The 24,458-nt window shown below is 42.2% G+C and overlaps 1 protein-coding gene across 2 annotated transcripts; it reads right to left on the minus strand.

The window, feature by feature from the left end:
- Nucleotides 1–153: 153 nt before the first annotated feature.
- On the minus strand, nucleotides 154–9,127 carry NIM1K (NIM1 serine/threonine protein kinase). 2 transcript variants are annotated; one of them, XM_090131492.1, is made up of 4 exons: nucleotides 8,874–9,127; nucleotides 8,087–8,325; nucleotides 2,956–3,224; nucleotides 154–986 (listed from the first exon to the last, which is right to left on the minus strand). In XM_090131492.1, exons 1-4 carry the CDS (start codon nucleotides 8,939–8,941, stop codon nucleotides 237–239), a joined length of 1,326 nt encoding a protein of 441 aa, XP_089987618.1. In that variant the 5' UTR covers nucleotides 8,942–9,127; the 3' UTR covers nucleotides 154–236. The 2 variants fall into 2 exon arrangements, with proteins under 2 accessions (XP_089987618.1, XP_031464970.1); XM_031609110.2 differs by lacking the exon at nucleotides 8,874–9,127 and having other exon boundaries at nucleotides 8,087–8,809.
- Nucleotides 9,128–24,458: the final 15,331 nt, after the last annotated feature.

Consider the following 24,458-nt stretch of genomic DNA (forward strand, 5'->3'; position numbering starts at 1 on the left):
TAATTTCTTTCTGTTTTACTAGAGTTACTGCACTACTTATACCATGTTTCTGGAGCAAGGAACAAACAAGTACATTAGAGCTCTGCATGTGAACACTTCCAGTGTGAGCTGAAAAATACAAAGGAGATGAGGCAATTTGATTTATTTAAAAATTACAAAAAATGCAACACCAAAACCTGTGAAAAGTGAATAAAACCCTTTGATAAGTGTGCTGAGTATAAAGCCTGCAGTGTGGTTTACAAAATAGAACACAGCTTGGATGTGTGCCTTATACCATTACAAGAGCTGATTCCTTTCTTTATGTCTTGTTCCTTGGGATCTGGATGGGACATTATAGGGACACATTCAAGGGCCCTTTTCCTTTGTACTTTGTGTAAAACAATTCTGTAGACACCTGTTATTGAGCTGCGTGCATCTCTTCCCCGGTTATTTTGAATGTGTTCTTCTGTGATTCCCAGATCTTTCAGAGCATTTTTCACTTCCATTTCCTCCTCTTTGAGTGTATTGATCTCTGATAAATACTTAGGATCCAGTTTAAATGGCTGTAAAGGTTTTGGGTACTGTATCCCCTGCATCCACTCACTGTTCATAATAAGTTTGACAGAATATCGTTCTGTTGGTACTGGCTGAAGGACTCCTTTTATCAGTTTCTGGCAAGCTTCTGAGAGGCAGGGAGGCAAACTGTACGTTCCTTCGAGAATGCACTTTTTCAGTTTGGCCACCGTGTCTGCCCGAAATGGCATGATCCCCGTTATCATGAAGTATAACAATATTCCTAGTGCCCAGATATCTACATAAATGCCAACATAGTTTTCATCTCGGAAGAGTTCAGGGGCAGCATAAGGAGGAGACCCACAGAAAGTATTTAAAGTTTCATCTCTTTTACTGATTGTGCTGAATCCGAAGTCTCCCACCTTAACGCAGGTGTTACTGGTGTAGAAAACATTTTCTGCTTTCAAATCCCGATGAATGATATTATTCTCATGCTATAGAAGAAGAACATTGAGCATTAGCAAGTGCTTAAGTGACTACTTATCTTTTATTGATAAATTACCTAGGAAAGGGAATTATCTCAAACAAAGAAATAAGCTTTTCTATGAAACTAAAGGTTGTAAGTCCATCTTAATTCTCTACTGGTGGAATGAGGAGGTGCAGAAATGTGTATATACATACACATATATGTTTTGAAGGATAGCAACATCTTGTTAGTATTTATTAGCATTAGTTAGGAATTAGTATTTATATTAAGCAGATGTGATGGCATTATGGCTAATCCTACATGACTGTGTATCTTCCTGTGCTAAGTATTTTTTATTTTTTCAAGATTCAGAGCACTTGTTTTTGAAATGACTACATTTCTGGACTGGTGTAACAGAAGTATTTTTTTTAAGTATGTAAAGCCATTTTTGCATTTGTTCTGAGCATGCAGACTTATGAACTGAAAGCTTGTAGTTCATTGATAACATTAAGTGAATGTGGTACCAGACAGGAGAACTGTAGCAACTGTTCTAGTTTGTGATCCATATCCTAATATCTAGTATTGGCAAGAGAAGAGGTGTGCACAAAGCTGTGCTTGGTGATATCTTATGTCTTTGCAGGATGTTCACTATTGTCTTCTACTTTTAGAAATCTGAAGTGAATAGGCTGCAACATGTACCTTTTTTTTTAACCTCAGAAATGAAGATATTGATGTGCTCTCTGAGTAGACATATAACTATACTGACTAAGTAAGGGTTTAATTCCATCTTTGAAATGACTAGGAAGAATGAAAGAGTTTGAGCATTCTCTGCCCTTACCCTTGTTAGTAAGAGGATGTACATGGAGACACTAGATCAATAAGCAAGGATCTTCAGTCTTCAGATGGGCTGACAACAGTGAGATGGGATATAAGTGGCCCGATTTTAATAGATTCGCAAAAATAAAATATTTTTGCAGGAGACTGAGTGTATGAGTAAAGAGGCTCATGAGCTTGGAGATCTGGGTTTAATGCTAAGAAATACACACGATCTTTAAGATCCAGTAGATCCTGAATACTTGTCCTGTGGAAAAGATGTTGAAGCTAATTCATTTAAAGACATCTGATTGTTCTGTCAAAATACATTAACATGTTTTTCATATATTGAAATGCATTTGTTTGCAATGCATTTCTAGGTGTCCGACCTTGAAATACCCTTGCTTGCATCGTCCTGCCTGTTGGAGCTGGAGCCCATTACATGGCAGGAGAGTTTGAGCCACAGGAGGGCACTCTGAGCCAACTTTAACAAATACTAGTGTTAAGTCAAACAGAGCAGCCTTCTCATAACTTTTGTAACGTTGTTCTAAGCAGCTGTTGCTAAGCAAGATTCAGAGGAGGGTGTGCTAGAAGTGGTTAATTACTCTTTTCTGCCTTTATAGAATGCTTTGGGTTCTATGAATTGCATCATTCTAAGTCTAGTTGCAGTAATGAAAACTAGAAAAGAGGAAGTGGCTTGCTAAGTGTTGACATCACCTAAGCAAGGAACAGGAATTAACTGCCTTAAGCACTAGTCTTCCACATTCATTAGTAAGTAAGCTGGATGTCTGCAATACACAATACAACTCTTCTTGGGACTGCTTTCTTCTAGCAGAAAAGTGAGTGATGCTCTTTTGTAATAGCTGAGGGATGAAATGAAGCTTTGCTACCTGATCCATACAAAAACAAGTGGTCAGGAGGAACACTGTTACTGAATGGATGGCTCCTTCCACCACATGCTCTCAATTCAGTCTCCTCCCTAAACATATCAACAGAGAGGCAGTAAGTTGAGATGGATGTGAAAGCACTCTTAGGTATCTTTAAGACAGCATTTTTCAAGCTGGTTTCAAAGATATGTGCCTGAAATCCTGATAACAGTAAATTTACTAATTGGAAAAACAAAATACATCCTCAAAATCAGCTGAAGCAGTGAGGAGAAACATGCCCATGGAAGAGCAACTTACCATGTGCTTCACAGCAGAAACAATCTGGGAGAAGATTATTTTGCACTCTGTTTCTATTAGCTTTCCTTCTGTAGTGATTTTAGTGAAGAGTTCCCCTCCTCCTGCATACTCCATTACCAGGTGCAGTTTTGAGAGTGTCTCCACCACTTCATACAGCCTGATGATATTTGGGTGGTGGAGTTTTTCCATGCTTGATATCTCACGAGATAGCAAACGTTGAGTCTTCTGGTCTAGTTTTGTCTTGTCCAAAATCTTAATAGCTACTTTCTCTGAAAAGAAAGTACTCTTCCATGTTAATTCAGTAAGTACAAACAGTAATACTATTTATGTACAATGTAAATGTACACAACATAAATGTAAATAGTTACATAACTGCAATGATGAATATAAGATAAGCTAGAGGGGCTTACTAAGCTTTGTCATCTTTCACACCCTACTGTCTCCAGCATCCTCCTGCTGATACAGTTAAGGGCTTGTAGAGTATTACAAGTGCTAATCAAATCATGTAACCTGTTCCTAGGCTGTCAAGCATGTCAGTACATATCTGATGGGAACAATTATCTATGTGAGGTATCTTACTTGGGCATTACAGCTTTCAAAACAGAAATCTGGCCCCTGAGTGGAAGCTAGTGTTCCTGCTCTCTGTTGTTGAGAAGGAAGTGGGCAAATGAGAGTTTCAGCATTACAAAATCTGGAGGCTCTATTCTGAGGATACAGACTGTTCCTGGAAGCCCTCTAAGCCTAAGCTGCAGACCTTTCCCACTTTTCAACCTGACTGTGTGCTCAGATTTGTTAAAGGAAGTCTGTGCCTTTGTTGCTAGCTCAGTGCTGTGAATTTATTACATGCAACAGTGTGGTGCTTACGGACTAATGGAGGTTTGAATTTAGGCAATTTGTTCCAGAGCAGATGGACTAACATGGAGGTAGTGTAAGGACTTTGAAAATAACCCTGCAAGCTTATAGCAGATGTGTTTACATGTATGTGACTTACAGAAATGTTGCCTAATGGCTTATCCCATATCCCCACAAATTCTCAGTTACCAAAATCAGTGTTGCAGAGGTTTGTCTTTCTCAGGATAGCTGTGCCAGTTTTTCCAACGTGTTCATGCATGAGTGGCTCTTGGTACTGCACAGAATACAGGAAAAGTACAATTTTATGTATGTCTGCACCACAGTGGGCCGTGAATTCACACCACAGATTTTATACCAAGAAAGGAAACAAAACAGCGACATAGAATAAGTTGCAGGGATCATGTAAAACAACTAATCAGTCTTATACGGTCCTGGTAATGCAAAGCTGTGGTTAAGTTCTGCTTGCTTCTGTAGCATATTTATAAGCTAAGGGCCTTGAAATGCTAGTATACATATACAGCTTCACCATATCAACAGGGTAGCTCAAAAAGCTCAGTGAGAATTGCTCCTGCGGTTCTGTATGAAAACTGGTAGGTCATGGTGTTTGTCTTCAATACAGCTGGTATTGGAGGGATTAGTCTGGTTAAAATAGGCTTACAGTGTCTTTGTATAACTTACTAAGACAGCAAAATTAAACTGGAACATAGTAGTTAAAACAACTGCTTATTCTTGGGAAAAAAAAAAAAATTCCACAGATATCCTAGCAATTCATTATTCCTATCATTTTATTTCTAAGAAAAACTTCATGTTCTAGCAGGCAAGGTTAAATTACTAAAAAATAAAAGCTGTTACTTTAAAAGAAGCATGACAAGGCCATTATGGTTTTACATTTGGTAGAAAAACTTTCAAGGTGCTTCCATTTACACTTTTGTTGTACACCATTTACATTTATAGTTATTTACCTCAAATTTTATGTTTCAGTACACCTGAAGCGTTATTGATTTATATGCATTTATGTCTGTACAAATTAAGAAAACTCCATGTTTGGTATATTTGCATTTCTTAGTAATATAAATGCATGAATTGATTCTCCTACTACATGCAGCAGATACTCTGGGGAAGTGAGATTCTGAGCTGCTGACTTATCCCTTCCATGCTTCTGCTTTCAGACAAAGTCTGAACTGAGGAGAGAGCAGACTCCTCTGCTTTTTGCTGCCTACTGATACTATTAGGAATGATTGCACCTACTGCACGGTACAGACACCTGGCACGGTGAACAGAAGGGAATGAGGTGTTTAATGGGAACAGCACGTGGCAGATCCTGGCAGAGCTCTGACTGCTGACCTAGAGGTGAAAGACTGTAAAACCCCTGTCACATTGGTAGTATATTGACCCCCTGAACCAAGACTAAAGAGTGCTAGCTTGGGGCAGATTTGCACAGCTAGATGTTTAGATGCTACAGATGCTACACAATCTTAGCTATGTAATTGCATTGTTACATCTTGACTGATAAAAGTTGGGAGCATTTGGACTTTAAACAAGCAAAACAATTTGGACTTTAAACAACAACAACAACAAGCAACTTATAGGATAAATAGAGCATGTCTTAGGCTGGAAGGGACCTTAAAGTTCATCTGCTCCCATCCCTCTGCTATGTCTACTTTCTCAATAAAATTTTAAAAGGAAAGGAAACAAACAAACAAAAAGGGTTTGGAACGAAAAGGCCTGATCTTATTCACACAGTACCATGTATCAGGACCAAGCTCATTAAAATCTGCATTTCTGCAGTTGTATGTGCATGCAGTACGTAGAAAACCAGCTGACCTACAGTGTATGAAAAGGCCTTTGTTTCCTTTCAAAACTGTTTCAGAAAAGAAAATTAAAAAAAAAAAAAAAAAAAGAGCCCAGTTTCTAAATGCTGTATTTCCTTTGTATGGCAGCAGTTCTAAACAGGTCATTTTCATCAGGAAATTTATTCACCAAAATACTGAAATTAATTATTAGAAAGATTTTGACTGACCATACGTTGAGGTTTGAAAAGATCTATCTGAAGTTATACTGAATCAGAGAAGTTAATAAATGGTTGAGAAATTATTTCAGGAAAAAGTAGCATATGCTATATTGGCAAAAGGACATAAAATCAAAACCAAGCTGGGGCAGTGCATCCAAATAACCCAATACACATCACACCACCAAAGATTTTTCTGCAACTGCTGAACAACCAAGGTTCTCTTTGTGAGAGAAGCAGGATTCTTCATCCACTTTGATGCTACCGTTTTTTTTTGTTTTTTTTTTTTTGCCCTTATGAGCTTCTTGCAAAAGTTTTTCGGGTGTTCTACTGCAACAGAGCATGAGGGCTACAGAACAGCACACACCTGATTACTGAATCCTTACAGAAACTTATCATGGTGAAGAAAGAAATTGTTTCCTTCTTCAAGTAAGGTGAGATGTCAGCAGAAAGACAATGCTTAGAACCTAAACAACAACTGAAGAGGTGAATATAAGCAAGATATACAAGTACCTTCCCCTGCCCCAAGGAAGGCCTTGCATCTCTGCCAAAAGGAGATGCCTGCATCTCTGCCAAAAGGAAACTTATTCATTAGCACTGTGCAGACACATCAGTTCATTAACAAAACAGCAATGAACATACACTGGAAGGAGACTCCTCTTTGGAAGGGTGTGTGTATGTGTGCATGCTTATGTAGGGGAAGTGCATCCACACTTGTTCCTCTCCTCCATCCCAACTGCATATTTTATGATGCCAGACAAAGTCACAAGCAGAAACAAGTAAGATGGTGCTCTCCCCTCAGCCTTCCTTCTTCGTGACAGTTGCAAAATTAGCATCAGAAAATTACCCACTGAAAATTTTAACCCCCAACAACAAAAAAATGATTTTAGAGATTTTTGGTGAAAAACAAGCTTTTCAAGGAAAAAAAAGTCTGGTTCTGGTATTTAATTTGTTCACATTTACTGCACTTGCCGAAGTCCAAAAATGTTCAATGAATCAGCCCTATGTAAATGCTAAAACAACCTGTCTCCTAGGGAAATTCAACAGGTAAAAGCTCATCTGGCTCAAATTTATCTTCCCATTAGCATTCCTCCTGTTCCCAGTACGGGAGCAGCATTTCTGAAATGATAAACAAGACAGTTTTCTCTGAAAGGAAAAGTATCATTCACCAGACAAAGAAACAACTTGCTGTAGGCCAAGGAGAACAGGTCTTCCTGGAGCAAGGAAGCAGAAAAGATGAACCCAGATAGACAAGCCATGTAGGCTTAGACAGACTTCAGTTTTGGGGGAAAAAAAAACAGCACAAAAACACAAGAAAAGACAATATCACCAATTTTTCACTTCCCAATGCAAAAACTGCATTGTAACTGGACTCAACGTGAGCTTTCAGACCTCTGCAATCTGGGCTGAAGGAGGTGGTCAGCAAAAATAGCAACAGATAGTAAAGAATGAAAGTTCTGGGGAGTACCTAGTCTTCTCACCTTTCAGATGGTGAAAGGAATGAGAATCGATTGAGTTATAAAGGAAAGACAGGAGAAAAACTGAAGATAGTAATGTACAAAGGCATGTGGAAAAGTAGCTATCCCCAAGGGAAATCAAGCACAGTTTCTGTTTTGGTCAAAGACAGCAGAAGAAACAGGGTAGATGAAAGCAAGTTCATAGTTACACCTGTAACCAAAGTGTTTGTTGCAGTTACCTAGCTTTTCTAGCCCTTCATGCAAGCAGTATATGCAGTGTGTTTCTGTACTTACCCTCTACCCAGGTTTGGCTGTACCAACACTTGTTTTCCTGCATCTGCTCAGCCTACACTTGTATTCCCTGTGCCAGCTTTTTACCTTAGTGAACCACCTGCATGACACAACATCAAATTTGTCACCAAAATTATTGAAATTAGCCATTAAACAAAGGAAGCCTTGCTCCCTCCAGCTGTGGGAGGCCCATGCCAAGCTAGGCTGCAGCCTCTGAGCAGGGCACGGGAGACAGTAGGTGGACTGTTTGTAGCACTATCTTTCAAAGCGTGGGGAGTCGTGAGCTGCAGGGTGAGACGTGCCACCCAAATGAAGTGTTTCTGGCTGCTTGTTATGGCTGAAGGTATCTCTAACCTAAACATTTATCTTTGCATTTGCTTACAGGTTCACACAACAAAGAAGGCACATAAAACTGGTATGTGTATTGAAGGTTTCGGCAGCATTTTTCTTATCAAACAGGTCAGTTTATGTATATACAGAACTAGGCAATCAGAAACCGGGTGACCCACACAGCAGTGCCTACCTCTGGTAAGAGAATGAATTCCAAGTTTCACTTGCGAGAAATTCCCACTTCCTATTTCTCCTCTGACTCGATAGAAGCCAATTCTCTTTCCCAGGGTTAATTCTTTCACCACTTTTTCATTGTGGGACATATCCTGCATTAGTTTCTCAAATGGAGTCAGCCTCTGCTGCCTGCCCTCTTCATCTCCTCCACAGCACTCCTCACGCCCATAGTCTTCTCCACTGTCCTCACGATTCCACCTGGCATAGCGGTGCTTTCCAAGACCTCCTCCATTCACAAATCCTGTTGTCATAGTCTGTAGGTAATCACTTCTCCATTGAACAAAATGTCCCAACAAGGAATTTAAGGAAGTGAAGTATTCCTCTGCTAATATGCAATCCTGCACGTAACAGACACCGTGCAAACAGCAACAAAACAGCTTACTGAAGAAGTCCAAATACCAGTTTGGAATTCACCTCAAAAGTTGTATTTACACATTGCAGTTCTGTCCAAATTTGGAGATGGAATTTGATTCTATTTTTGTCCATTTCTCACTGACAGATTTAGTGTGTCAAGATGCTCATCTGCAAGGTAAAAGAGGCTCTGCAGTTCAAGCAGCAAGCTTTATGCAGAAAAACAGTGCGTTGCTCGCATTCTATGTAGTACATTTGAAACAAGTGCAGAATATTTGACACAAATTGTCAGGCTCTAGCTAGCTGCTTTGAAAACTAACTTGATAGAAAAAATTCAGACAAGTAGCCTACTCTGTATAAATTCAGATACTTCCAGTTCATTTTGAGTAGCTGACCTTAAGAACGTGGCTCCTGATTCTGGTACCAGTCCAAAAGCTGAACACAGGGTTTTTCTCTGATTCATTCCTCAGCCTGGGAGCTTGTCACTGTGCCTTGGAAGTGACCTCCTCGAATCCTTGCTGTAAATAGTCTGTTGCCCCTCTGTTTCCTTCCCATTGCTGCTTTAACAAAGCAACGGATCCTGGAAGATGACAGGAAAAGCATAATCTGTGCACCAGCCAAAAGAAACGCAGCGCCTCAGTATCACTGAAGTCACATGGCAGGACAATACAGGATTAAGTAACTGCAATGTCACTTTAACCCGCCTTTATTTAGATGAGCTTTCTTTAACGCCTTGAGCCTTCTCAAATTTTTGCCAGACGCACGGTGTTCCTAAGCAGACGGATGAAGAAAGTCATTAAAACCATTATGTAACAGCCAAGCACTTCACTTAGAGACAGCACACCAGGCATCATTTTCCCAGTTTAACTCAATTTGTTTGGCAGCACGTAGAAAGAAGTCGTTACTCTGAATACATAACTAATGACTTATCATTAAAACAGTACACTGTGTGACAGTGGCCTCTAAACCCCAGCAACCCCACTAAGAGGAAGAGGAGAGCCTGAGGGCACCTCAGCTGCTCCTCCTGCTCAGAGCACACGCTGCAGGGTCACCATCCCCTCTGCTCTGCTCACTGGGCTGCCCCAGGAGCCATGCCTACAGCCCTGGCACTGCTGCAACTGCAGCCAGGCAGCGAGTGCCTAATCTGTGATGTGCCTTTGAACTCCTCTTACTCTCATTCGGAGATTTTATTCCTGTTTGAGCTCTGCTATCACACAGCTGCACAGGAAGAGGTCATTTTTGTGTCTGATAGAAAACTGTACGATATAATCGAATCAATCTTGGGTCTGGAATGCTGTCAAATCACGAGAAACAATGAATGAAAAGAAGTGGAAAGTAAGCAACTTGTAAATACTGCCCAAACTTTAAGACAGAGTATTCAAATATGTTTCACTGTGCTCTGTGGATCTAAGAGTCAGCCCCCTGACAAACACTGCATGTTTGCAACCATCCCTGGCCAAAGCCTGAAACTGTAAGTGAAGGAAAGACTGCATGGAAACGGAGCAAAGCCTGCAGGATCTGCCCATCAGCCTATCCTGGGGAGCACTGCATGCTGCCTCTGTCTCCATTTTTTGATACCAGGGAAGAAAACTTAGGATGGGGAGTATCCTCAGCAAAAATACAAGGCAAACAAACAAGCAAGATCCACCTAAACCCAAATTCCCATTCTGTATTTGCTCTCCTTCTCCATTTGTGGGAAGAACAATTTCTTGCAGGATTGCCTGAATTCTGGCCCACAGTTGTTTTCTAGTCTAACCTGTCTCAGGTTAGATGATTATGATTATGACTTAATGATTTTAAGAATGTTTTAGGTAATAAAAAAAATGTTACATGAACATCAACCATGTTTTAATGGTTAACATCAACAGTTTTAATGGCGGACAATGCTGTCAGAGCAAGGCTTTGGAAATCTCTAGTCTAGTAAGTACTACAGTGACTGGAATAGTGAGAACTGCTGGAAAAGGGCAGTTGGGGTAGCTGGGTCTCACAAATGTCAGCCTGTTCAGCATTAAAGCCACACAACTAAAGATCATTTTTGTGCAAAAATAACCAGGACCTTGCAATTAATGGTTGAAGTCTCAAGAAGGATCTCTATCAAACAGACCTATACAGTTGCCTGCTGATTACATTTGGTAAGAGCAAACAGAAGGCTGTGGTTCAGTACCACAGTGACAGAAACACCACGTGGGAATGCCAGGGCCTTGCAAAGATGCTGTTGGGTCAAAGGCAAAACTGCATTAGGGCATTAGCACATAGCTCTTCCCGAATCTGCTCCTGCCAAATGCCTACTGGGGCCCAACTTCTCCTTTTAGAGCATTAGATTTTAAACCATTAATCTGCCAGCCAGGCTTCCCGCGACTTGTCAGCCTGGCAATCTGCTGGCCTGAGGCCAACTGGCTAGGTTTCCCCCATCTTTTAAGATGAGCTATTTCAGTATTCTTATCAGAAAATATACCATCTATTTCTAGCCTAAGTTCCTTCCTGTAACCTAAATCAGTAAAATCCACTCTGATAGCATCTAAAAGGGCACTGTCTGCAAAAGAAAGCAGTAATTCCAAGTGAGAAGGAAGAAAATATGAAATCAGGACTCATCCAAATACGATGGAGGACAATACCCATATGTATCTATTTGTTTCCAGTATGGCTGACTATTGATATAAAAAACCCCAGGAGAATGTTTTAGCCAAATTATTACTTCCTATAACAAAATAATCATGCAAAATAACTAAATAAATAAACACAACAAGAAGAAATATAAGACAGAGTGAACAGACATAAGACATTTAAGATACGTCCATGCCCACCAGTGCTCTTGTTTGACCTTGCTGTTCATGTATTTCCAGGTACTGATGTTCTAGTCCTATTCTAGGACGTGCTAAATGTCTCCAGGCTCTTGCTGGAGGTTCACTTTAAACCCTGCATCATGAATCTGAGGAAATTTGTAACAAAAGGTAGAAGAAGGAAACAAACAACAGAAAGGCAATGCCTGGATATGTAGACTATGGTTCCTGAAGTCCCTGCCTGGCAGGTAAATTAAAGTGGCCTGGTCCCAAGGACCTGTGATGAAACATGGAAAAGTAAGAGCAGCTAGAACACAGCTACCAGCATAGTTCATTGCAGCTTGTTCTCTTTTTCTAAGCCTGTCCCTTAGGGAAGCATCAAAAATTCTGTTTGCAGACATAAACTGCTGCAGTTCCTGTTTGAATGAATGTGAAAGAAGTTGCATAGTATAGTCTCCTGCTGCTCAAGTCCTCAGAGTATCAGTCTGTTCTTTATATACAGATGCCACTGCATACTGCAGTAAATTCAGCAGGGCTCCCTTTTCAGCTCCACCACTGTGAGCTCTGAAGGGAGTGAGATGCTTCCTTAGGGAGGGGATTAGCTTGGTTTGCTTGACTTCTCCTGAAGAACAGCTTGTCTCCATCCTGCTACATGTGATGCAAGCCAACTCTGGAACTGAACAGGATTTAACGTAGCAGGGCTTTAAGTCAATGATGTGAAAACATTGATCCCTCTGTACTAGAGCTTTGGAAGTTCAGTTATGTCAAGAAAGTACCAGCAATCTAATACATTCCTATATTTTGAAGACCTTTCATAAAAGAGGGAGAGCCCAGTAGGACAGTCAGCAAGACCTGTATCACAGACCCAACACCACACAACAGGCCTCCTGTGCAGCCAGACAGCATGTTCATTTGCACAAGGAATGCCATGGCCCAGTTCTGTGCTTTTGCTAAGTAATGTTTGGTCAGTGCATGGCTGTTGTGGCCAAAGGAAATCGAAGTTCGTTCAAGGCTTGTCCTAAGCACTTTTTTTTTTTTTTTAATTTGAATAAGCAGCGCACTCAGTGTTATTTCTGTGAGTGCCAGAGAGCAGAGCTTCAGAACACACAATACAGCACAGTTACAGACTGAACTCCAATTTGCACATTCCCAACTCAGGTGAGCCAGTGCTGACCTGAAGAGAGCTGACTGTGAAGAGCCTCCAGAAACAACTGGCTTTTTATGCCTGGGCTCACATGCCATCAGTTTCAGTACATCCCAGAATTACTACTGCTCAGCACTCAGTTTGCCACTTATTGTTCAATCAAAACCAGACCAGGGCAGCTTATTTTTCAACCTTATGAACACACCTGCCTAAGTCTCTGCTGTTTTTCCAGCCTGACAGATTAGCAGGCACAGCAGCCCTGGGTAATGCAATATAAAATAATTCTGTAAACACTTATAAAAATATGAAAGTACGTGCACATGTGTTGCAACAGGCTGAAATAAGAGCAATTTATGTTGAAATGGGAGATACGTCCTTTGCAGCAGAATGTGCAGCTCTATTCACTTTTTTACTTCATATGGTATCTGTACCAGAGTATTTTAGATGATGACTGCAGCATGAATTGCAGTGAGTTCCTTCCCTCATTTAGCATGTTCTAGGCTGTAAGAAGACACAAACATACCAAGGACGAAACAACTACTTTGAAGCAGACCCTCCAGCAGTGTGGAGCAGCTCCCAGGGCTGGTGCACAGCACATAGCACACAGAGCCACCAGAGCCACCGCTGCAAAGCGCACTGCACATCAGCCACAACCTGCTGCCCTCTGTGCTTGCCTCAGACACAACACAAACACAAGACTAACTCCAAGATGGCAAAGGGAAAGGAAAATTAACAACGAATTAAAGACTGTGGATTATTATTTTTACCACTGCATACTGACGGATGAAATGGAACACTAACACCTTCAGTGTTCTTCCCAGCAAAACGCAGCAAGGTGGCCACAGAACCAAGAAAGCACACAGGAAAGGGTAACAAAAGGTGGAACTGCACTGACTGACTCCTTTTCCACAACAAAGTCCTCTTCAACATGGTGACACCAAACCAAGCAAATTAGAAGTCCTGCTGCCAGAAGGAAAAATTGAAAAAGTGCTCCTAAGAGCACATCAACTCTATCCCAGTAATTTTTGCCCCCTAATTGTTACAAAGAGGAGAAGACAGTGCACTTTGCACTCAGGAAATTAACAAACCTGAGCCTTACATACCTAAAACAGGGTGCTGGGGGCTGGGGGATGCTAAGTGCCAGCCCTTGTACGACAGATGTGAGAGCAAGGGCATTACTTGGTATTTCTGCAAAAAGACAGAATGGTGAAACCTAACTCGGTTGATATTGCTGTGATCTGATCTGGCACTACTGTACCAGCTACAAACACTGCAAAACACTTTTGTCCAAGCGGCAAAAAGAACAAAAAACAAGAAGGGACAGAAAAAGTACATCCAGACAATAATTCTTTGGACATAGCAGCTCATTGGCAGAACAAAATTTGGAAACACTTTGCAATTTTATCAGTGTCTTCAGTTATCATTTCCAAACACAGGTCTCAGACCAACTCTGCTGCACATCCAGGACATGGGTGGCTGCCTCAGCACAATCTCATGCAGAGCTGGAGGCCCTTGGGGGAGTCAGACCACCCAGCATCAAAAAGGCATTGTGCAGTGCAGCCTGAGCAGTAAAACAGAGTCTCTCTGGTCCTTGTTACTAATGAGCACTGCTATGAAAAGATCATGGTGTGCCGGCCCCGCTCAGAGGGGCTCTCAGCCCCATGGAGGAAAACACAGCGCGTGTGGGAATGCGTCTGTCAAGGACGGCCAGCACTGCAGTAAGCAAAGAATTTCTGAGGAAGGAATCCTGGCTTTGTTTCTGACAGAGATACAGGATACACCAGTTGAGATACTGAGATACACCAGTTATGGTGATGAGCAAGCACATCTTTTCAATTCCCATGAGGCTTGATTTTATGAAATGAAATGTTTCAGAACAACATCAACATTTGCTGTTATACCATAATAAGTCTAATCCATACACACACCCAGTCCTGCAGGCAGGCATGCCCGCAGGCCCTGCGTGCTCCATGGCCTCTCTCCTTCAGAGGAACCTCCCGTTCCCCCCATGCCCTCTCACCCTGTAGGCATATTGTGCAGATCAGATGCCCCCTGAGCTCATCAGAAAGACTGAAACTTTTGGGTCCGCTCCACACTCCTGGGATGAACCCTGAAAGAAAAACAGATGTTTCCTTGGCAGAACCCAATCTCTCTCAATGACCTTACTAACCAGCCTGCTTACAGACCCACCCAGAAGATCTCAGCATGACCCCCACCACTGGGGTACACCAGTCTGCTGGCTGTGCAGGGGTGCCACAGGGTGGCTGGCTGTGAGCCACTGAGCTGCTGCCATCGGCTGGGCCCTGCATGGCCTATGCTGTGTCTGCATCGCAGCGGCAGCAGGGCTCCATCATGGGGTGCCGCAGTACCGGGTGGTGCAGACTCACCTTTCCACCTTCCATGCATTATCATCACGGGCCAGAAAGAGTTCTCACAGCTGGATGGTGAGGCACGGAGCCCACAGGTGTCCCCTGGTTCCAGCCACTGACTGCACCAAGCCCTCAGCCCACTGGCTGCCTGCACCACACTGAACAGAAAGCACATGCACAGCAGTTGGCGTCATACGAACTGCACTGAGCTAATTCAATAAGAGTTGTAAAGTAGAAAATAAAACACGGGGAAAGATCTCTTTTATCCCTTTGTAGCATTGCATGATAAAAGCTAGAGACAGAATTAATTAGTCCTTGAGTTGTGAATAAACTTGCATTAAAAGCAAAGACAAAAAGCAATGCATGTGTAGAACTCATTGATTTCCCAGGTCTTTGAAACACATGGGAGGAATTAATTTGAAGTCTGTCTGTACTTTGAAATAAAACTTAACTTGGTCAGTCTCTTTTACTTCCTTCCCTGATGTACAATGCAAATTGGTTGATTGCTCATGGAAATGTTCTTCCAAGAGAAAAGCAGCTTGAATTAAACATGCTCTCTGTGGCAACTGATGCAACAAAAGTCTTTATTCGGCTTATAAATTGCAGGGCAAGATTTGCATCTAATTCAATTACATCATTAAAAATGAATTTGACTCATAGGGCTTTCAGTGAAAAGAAAATATATTTGGAAAAAGAAAGGGATAGCAACACAAGCCAATTATTTGAGTGCCACTCAGATTACTGTGGAAATCAGCCTTTATTTATTTCAATAAAATGATAGTATATTCAAGCAGATAGAAATTGCTAAGCAGACAGCCTGAAATAGAGTTGCACTACAGCAAGTTGCAGAAGGAGAAATACAGAATGTGTTTTCATACGGAGGAAAACAGGTAATGCTCTATTTTGTGTTACCTACTGTAGATTTCTTCCATGATGTCCTGTGCACATATCAGATGGCCTCTTTAAATACAAATAACTCTGGCTGCCTCTTCTAAAGTAAGCAAGCTTACTTGCTTCAAGATATACCCACTTCTCAAAAGTACTGAGCAGAGGATTAAGCATTCAGAAGGTACATTATAAATGACTGGGCAGAAGATATGTTCCATGGAACTATTTGGACAGATACAAATTCACAGAATCACAGAATTGCCAGGGTCGGAAGGGACATCAAGGATCATGAATCTCCAACCCCCCTGCCACATGCAGGGCCACCAACCATTCCACCTAATGCTAGACCAGACTGCCCAGGGCCCCATCCAGTCTGACCTTGAACACCTCCAGGGATGGGGCATCCACAGCCTCTCTGGGCAGCCTGTTCCAGCACCTCACCACTCTCTCTGTAAAGAATTTCCCCCTGATGTCCAACCTAAATCTCCCTTCCCTCAGCTTAAAACCATTTCCCCTTGTCCTGCTGTCACTCACCCTTTCAAAGAGTTGATTCCCCTCCTGTTTGTAGGTTCCCTTTAGGTACTGAAAGGCTGCAATGAGGTCACCCCGCAGCCTTCTTTTCTCCAGGCTGAACAAGCCCAGCTCCTTCAGCCTGTCCTTATAGGGGAGGTGCTCCAGTCCCCTGATCATCTTTGTGGCCCTCCTCTGGACCCTCTCCAACAGCTCCCTGTCTTTCTTGTACTGGGGGCTCCAGACCTGGACGCAGTACTCCAGATGGGGCCTCACAAGAGCAGAGTAGAGGGGAACAATCACCTCCCTGTCCCTGCTGGCCACCCCTCTTTTGATGGAGCCCAGGATACCATTTGCCTTCCGAGCCGCAAGGGCACACTGCTGGCAATTCCACATTTCAGACTAGTGTCTGAGATAGTCAGGAGATGTGTCTAAGTTGGCATTAGTAGGCCATTCCCTACTGAGCCTGACTGCAGGAAGGTGTAGATGTACATATGCAGTATTCGTACAGAACACTGAGGAAAAGCATGTCTCTGTCATAAAGATTATCTGCTGTTTTATCAATACTGAGGAACCTGAGAGTATTTTCACAACTGCTCTGTCACTGACAGTTTTAAATGTCTCAAAGTGACAGTCGGACTGAGAACACCTAACAGATTTGGAGATAAAAGAAATCTATCAAGGAAGATGCATATTTGTACTTCTTGAATCATTAATGATTAGATTCAAAATTTTTACAACCTTGTTACGCACAAGCTCCAGCTAGCTCCTTAAACTGCTTAATGCATAATTGTACTCTGCCCTGGTGAGGCCACACCAGTGAGTATTGTGCTCAGTTTTGGGCCCTTAACTACAAGAAAGACATTCCTGGAGTGTGTCCAGAGAAGGGCAACAAAGCTGGTGAGGGGTCTGCAGCACAAGTCTTATGAGAAGCTGGAACTGTGGGAGGCTGAGGGAGCTGGGACTGTTCAGTCTGGGACTGTTCAGAAGAGGAAGCTCAGGGGGGACCTTATTGCTCTCTATATCTACCTGAAGGGAGGTCATGGCAAGGTGGGTGTTGGCCTCCTCTCCCATGCAGCTAGCAGTAGGACTGGAGGGAATGGTCTCAAGCTGAGCCAGAGGAGACCAGGTTGGATGTTAGGAAAAGTTTATTGTCCAAGAGAGTGGTCAGGCACTGGAACAGACTGCCCAGGGAGGTGGTGGAGTCACCGTCCCTGGAGGAGTTCAAGAAACATTTGCATTTGTTGTACTGAAGGACATGGTTTAGTAGGGAAATGTTGGTGGTAGGTGGACTGTGGGACTGGATGATCTTGGAGGTTTTTTCCAACCTTGGTGATTCTATGATTCTCTGATTCAAAGCATTGGAGACTCAGCAAGAAGCTTAGCAGGATGTGGTTTGATCTTGTTTCAGGTCTCAGCTACTAACCTCTAAGCATCAAAAATAAAACACCACCCATTAGAGATCCTCTTGTACAGAAGTGAAAATGGAATTGAAATCAGGGTGGGTGTTTTTAAACTGGGATCTAGAAAACCATTCTCAATCCAGTCAGCAAAGCTCAAGAGCAGCCACCTCCAACTGAACTGCTCTCTCAGCTCTTGGTGCCGAGATGTACATTGTAGGTAAGGGATTGGATTGGAAAGGATCTCAAAAATCATCTAGTTCCAACCCCCTTGGATGGAGCACAACTCTAGATTTTATTATTTTGCAACCTTGCTTTCCATGTTGTGACTAAATACCTAGACATGCATATATGCGCACACTAAAATAAGCTCTTTTGTTTTGGTTCTGCTTTTAAGCTTGTCTAGTTTTTTGAGTTCTGAAAAGTCTACATTGTCTCTTGAAGCAACATTACAAAAATCAGCAGTGTGTGCAGAGGCGTTGTACCCACACCTTGAAGTACCTGCCCTGTCCTGCTGGGGGAGTGGGAGAGAAGCTGGGGCCTCAGTGCAGGCACACCTCCAGCCGGGAGGAGGCAAAGAGGATCTCCTCAGATGTCCTAGCAATCCACAGCTTGCCACTGAACCCATCAGAGACACGTGAAAAAGTTTCTACATCTCAAATCCCCAAGACTGCGCTACATTTCACACTTTCCTGACTTGAATTAAATAACATTAATGTTAATAATCTTGGTCATATTTAATTTGATGATGTAATCTTATTGAGATTAGTTGCATACCTATGTTGTGACACAGATTATTATTATTTTTGTCAAAATGAAGACTTACATAGAATTGGTTCATAGACAAGGAAAGGCAGCTGCCTGAGTGCAACCCAATGAAAGAGGGGACAAAAACCCTCTAGTTTTGTTTTGCACTGTAAAGGGAGAAAAACAACAGGAAAAAAAGCAGTGGAACTAGCTACTAGAGTATTTTTTAAAAAAGAAGAAAGAAAATACATAAATTCAAACTATTACAGGAGTCTGCTACTTCAACAGTGCTGACTGATTGAGCAGAACAGATTTTTTTTTCTTTCGTCATTCTAATTAAACTAGGAAATAAATGAAGTCTATCAGATTTATCTATCATGAGTTTTTTCAAGACACTTAGGAATGAAAATGTTGGCTAAGTGATAAATATATATGCATGGAATTGTATATTCATAGGAATACATACTGAGCAAAAAAACCCCTGAATTTAAAATCTTAATTATGCTTTGCAATAATAAGGGCTGTATTTTCAGCCAACAGGGGACTGTGAGCTGGTTTCTAGGTCCAACGGTATAACTGGATCAAACATTAAGAGTCCAAAACCCTTCAGGAAGCAGAAACTCCTGGATTTGGATCACACATCACCCACTGACTCTTGAAGGGATATATTGGGAGCACTTCTCCAGTGGGCTGCTTGGTGTAGACAAAACACAAAGCTAATTTGTTGGACAGCATATGACATGTCAACAGTCAACTCTGTCTTCAGCCAGAACTGCTTTTTTTTTCTTTGCTTGCTAGGCTAAACATCAACAACATACTCTGGCTGCTGCAAAGTTTTGTCTTGGACTGAACCCTCACCAACAATATTTACTTTTCTGTCTCTTCAAGGCAGCAGAATTTCTCAGTGCTACAACAGTAGTGCAGAGAAAAGAAAATGCACACCTCTTGCATCGTCTCATAAAATTAGCCCTTAAACCCAGCTAATCACACCACTTAATCTGGTGCTCAGAGCTCAACAGAATGGCAAACAGATTATTTTCATAACTGCTCAGTCACAGGCCAGGCATGAGCAAACATTTCTCACTGCTATATACTGGTTCCAGAAAGAACTTTGTTCATTTTTGTCACAAATTCTTCAAACCTAGCAGTACTATTAAGGTAAAAGGCAAAGACATGGCCATTTATCACCATCACATGACAGTACTGAACACCAGAGGAGACCACTGTGCTGAAAATCTGCTCTGGTCTCAGAGCCAGCACCAAGCCCACAACTTGTCCCCTTGTATTCTGCACAGAGAGCTCTGAGAGCTTTTGGTTGGATGTGCTACAGAATTAGATGCATACATATTTTCCAAACAATATTAAATACATAGTCACCAACCCTGGAGGTGTTCAAGAAATGTGCAGATGTGGTACTTAGGGACACGGTTTAGTGGGCAGTATTGGTAGAAGGTGGACAGCTGGACTGGATGAACTTGGAGGCCTTTTCCAACCTTAATGATTCTGTGATTCTGTAATTGGAAGTTCTGTAACACTACTAAAACAGACTCAAAACATTTATACCAGGACTTCTTTATGGTCCAATAAAGCAGAGTTATTTTCCCTCAGTCTATATGAGTATTCAAGTTCCAGCAGTTTTCTTTCAATGATCATTTTGTGATCATAAGAGTGGCTTAGATTTTTTTCTTCTTGCTTATGGAATACCAACTGAAGGAAGACAGGAAAATAATGCAAATAGAGACATGTTTTCATTCTTCCTCAAACAATGTCACCAGATCACCTCGTGTTCCCATGTAAAGATTCAGATTAAATATTTATTTTGAGCATTCTGTAATGAAATACATTTGCCAGTCCCCAAATTAGCACAACAGTAATGTTTTACACAAAAGAAAGCTACAACAGCAGAGGTAAAATTTACCACGAAATATAAACAGAATTGAGAGTTCATATCAGATTTAAAATTCAGGAGGCTTTGGCAGACATCATATGTTCAAAGCACTGAAATCCCATACATACTTCATGTTTTATTCACTGCTGAGAGGACAGCAGAGAGCAGTGCTAAAAATAAGCTCCCAGTGCAAAAGCTGACCAACTCAGGGAGTCTTCATATAGGATTTGAGAAGAATCAAATTTCTGCAGAACTAATGTTGCATCTAATCAGCATGTCAGTATTTACCCACTGAAGCTCAGTAGAAAATGACTCTGATACGAGCAAGGAATTTGTTGTCATTTTCACACTGCAGCAGCCAGAAACCAGGCTCTTTTGCAGCACTGTTCTGTGTGGATGGGTGCTGACAGACTGCCAGTCACACAGCCACACAGACCGCCACCAAGGACAGATGCCGTCACAGAGTGCTTTCTGCAAAACTAGTACTGATTTTCTCAGCATTTCTCCTTACATTTGCAGATAACTGCACTTGTCTCTAATTGCGTCCTGAATGGTAACAGAAAAAAGACAGAAGACAGCCTCTTCCACTTCGTGGACAAACACATTAGAGAAATGCACGTTCCCCACTGCGGAAACGGGCGAAAGTGAAACAAAGCTATACAGGCCAGACACAAGTGTGGGGCATCAGGCATTCTGGCTCAGTTTTCCCTCTTCCACAGCCTTGAATGCAGTGTTTCCATCTGACACCCTCTGGCCCAAATGATACCACACCTTGTGACATACCTGTCACTCTGACACTGACAGCCATGAGTGCACGAGTCCACAAGTTCAGGAAAGCAGCAGGAGAGCCGGGGCCTGCTGCCATTTCCCTTCCCACAGGCTCTGACCACATCTGCTGACACCCGGCTTTCCACACTGACAGGATCAGTGCCAGCTGCTCACTGGCCTGAGAGGACAAAGGATGGAATGGATGTCAGAGAGAGCTGCTCCCACTTCACACATGATTCTGCAAAACCAACAGTCACAGAGCTTTGGGCTGCAGGCAGCACAGCATGTCTGAATTTATTTCAATTCATTCAAACAGCCAAGCAAATACCTTTATTGACAAAGTTCTCAGCTTAGATTGAGCAAGAGGGAAAGGAGTCAACAAGAAAACAAAACAAGGACACTGCCAAGATGGACTTTTCTCTGAGGGAACCAATTTCTGAAATAACACATCTGTCAAGACAGCTCTGTGCTCAAGGCAGGTTAGTGATGTATTTGCTCCACTTTCAGCTCTCACTGATAGCAACCTTTTTCAACAGGCCATGTCCCCATACAGCCCATTCTTTGCAGATGTCCCACATTGCCTCAGATGCCATTCTTTTTTAAACAAAACAAAACTGACAGAAACCTGATCTGATCTTCTATGAAGCAGCTTTATCACTGGGGCATTACTCAGACTGACGGCACGCATGTGAAACCCTGTTCGAAACCCTCAAGGAGGTTCTCATGCTCAAGAGTTTTGTGGCACAGAATACTGTAACCACACAGCTAGGCACACCTTCAAAAATCTTAAGACTAATTAAAGCGAGTTTTTATGTGTGTGTGGGATAGGGCGTGTTGTCACGCACTGATTCAGTATAATCCCCATCGCACATTTTTATGGGACAGATGTGCCAGTCTATCACTGTCTCCCATAACGAAAAGTCAGAAATGTGTCTCTCAGAATCAGGCTCATGGGGATGGCTCTGCGGAAGAGACCCAGTGAGACAGTTGTTATAAATGACATCTCAGTTCCCATGTGTTTCTCTGACCACAGAGATTATAAAGTTTTGGTAACTCCAATCTATATTCTGACATATATTCAATATGTATCACTCAATGACTGCACTTTCATGTGAGAAATAAAGAGATATTCTGGGTATCTCCTGATTTCAGAGATTTCCTTTTTTTCTGCCAAACGCACCCTCAGGAGGTCATCAAATCCTGGGTCACTGGAGAGCAAGAGCACTAAAGAGGATGATACAATCTGCACCTGGGAACCAGGCCAAACCCAGCTCACGCTGCTGCTCCAGCACTCTGATTCTGATGGGAATTTGCACCTCTTCTTTCCACTTAGCATGAAATGTCATGAAATGTCCTGCTTCCAGTGGCACTGAGTAGCCGAAAGATGACTGGGACAGAGGAGAATAAGGGGATGGGGAACAAGAAAGAATAAGCAAGAAGGTTTTGAAATAAAATAATACTTTTGAAAAAAAAAAAAAATCATTACTGATGCAAGAAGTTGATCACAACTGAACAGCTGTTAGGAGAAACCCCCTCTTCCAAATGAATTACACTTCAAATTAAAATAAAAAACAGTCATTTGTATACTGCAGAAGGGTGGACCCTTTACATTAACACTATTTATGAAATGCTTTCCTTTGATTTTTTTATTTTTAAATACAATCCTGCTAAAATCTGAGCATTTTTCAAGATGTCATGAATATCCCTGGCCTAAGGAGAACTCTCCATGTGTCCTCCTTAGCCTTTAGGTGACGTGCTTAAATACTATTTCAGTGATAAATATGATTGCTAAGGCCTAAAGGCCAAGAGTGCAGCTGTACCACAGCTGTCCCCTCAGCACAGCAGCACAGATAAAGGGAGCCCATGGGGAATTTGGCTCCTCCCTAACAGGAGAACACAAAAAACACAGCAACAAAGGTTTGCAACAAAGGTGTTTAATGTGGTTGTGTGGCTGCACAATGCACCCACACGTAAACGAGATACCAACAATGAGTCAAACAGAAAGTTGTTGACCCTTACAGCTGTATCATCCACCCAGGTGGAGACCGGAGACTAGCAGTGCTCCTCAGGGTCTGATATTGGGTCTGGCAATATTTAACATCATTGTCAGAGGCACAGACAGTGGGGTTGAGTGCACCTCGGCAAGTTTTCTGATGGCATCAGGCTCAGTGGTGCAGTTGAAGGGATGCCCTCCAGAGGGTCCTAGACAGATATGAGAAGTGCATCTATTTAGGTGCTGCACTGGGGTCAGAACAATCCCACACATGAATATAGGGTGAGTAGAGAATGGATTGAGAGCAGTGCTGTGGAGAAGGACTTGGGGGCTCTGGGGAACAAAAAGCTGGACATGAGCTAGCAATGTGTGCTTGCAGCCTGAAAGGCCAACTGTATCCTGAGCTGTTTCAGAAGACATGGTGACCAGGAGGGTGAGGGAGGTGATTGTCTCCTTCTATTTGGCCCTCATGAGGCCTCACCTGCAGTACTGTGTTCAGGTCTGGGGCATCCAGCACAAGAAAGATGTGGAGCTGTTGGAGCAGGTCCTGAGAAGGGCCATGAACATGATCAGAGCACCTCTCCAATGAAGAAAGGCTGAAGGAGCTGGGCTTGTTCAGCCTGGGAAAGAGGGGGCCCAGAGAGACCTCATTGTGGCCTCCCAGTTAATGGGGCTCCAGGAAAGATGAAGAGGGACTCTTTTTCAGGGAGTGTAGTGAGAGGACAAGAACCAGGACAATAACTTCCTGCCAAACTCAGGAAATACCAGCATTTTGTTAATGATGCTGTACACAAAACAGTGTTACGCATGGACCTATTGTCAAGGCGAGAGTTGCCATTTTACATAAATGCAGTGTCTGTCCCAAGACACTGTGTGCACGTGAGCTGTGCCTGGTTACCTGGCTTCATGGTAGCTTACACAGACATTGAGAGGAGTCCACAAATATATCACAGTGAACTGCTGCAAAAACTCTGGAAATAATAATGTAGTAATTTCAGAATAACAAATGAGACTAATGTAATTGAGGATCAATTCAAACTAGGAGTAACTCTGAACTCTTCAATGCCAGATCAGTTTCCAAGCATGTTCTTCTCACTTTGCAGGGAATACTCAAGTTTTCTCATTTCCTTAAAAATAAATACTTTGTTTTGCAACACAGAAATCATGATAGCATCAGCACTTGTTGCGCAGTATAGTAACTGGTTTATCTTAATGAGGGACTAAAGAGTTTTGATCCAATCTCTAAAACATAAGTGACATCTTGGCTTAAGACACAGAACAAATATTCTTTATAAACATCTGACAATCTCAGGCTTAGGACAGTGAGTCAACTCAGACACTTCTGTTGCAGCAACAAATTGCTGTCTTAAAGCTGCATCTTTCCTAGAAGGCTGCATGTGCACCGCTTTGACTCTGGTCCTTTTGATAGAACGGAATGAAGACCATGGGAACCAGCTGTTATCTATCTAGCAGCTCAGTACTGATGATCTAAT

Source organism: Phasianus colchicus, chromosome Z (assembly GCF_987193195.1).
Source record: "Phasianus colchicus chromosome Z, bPhaCol1.hap1.1, whole genome shotgun sequence".
NCBI lineage: Eukaryota > Metazoa > Chordata > Aves > Galliformes > Phasianidae > Phasianus > Phasianus colchicus.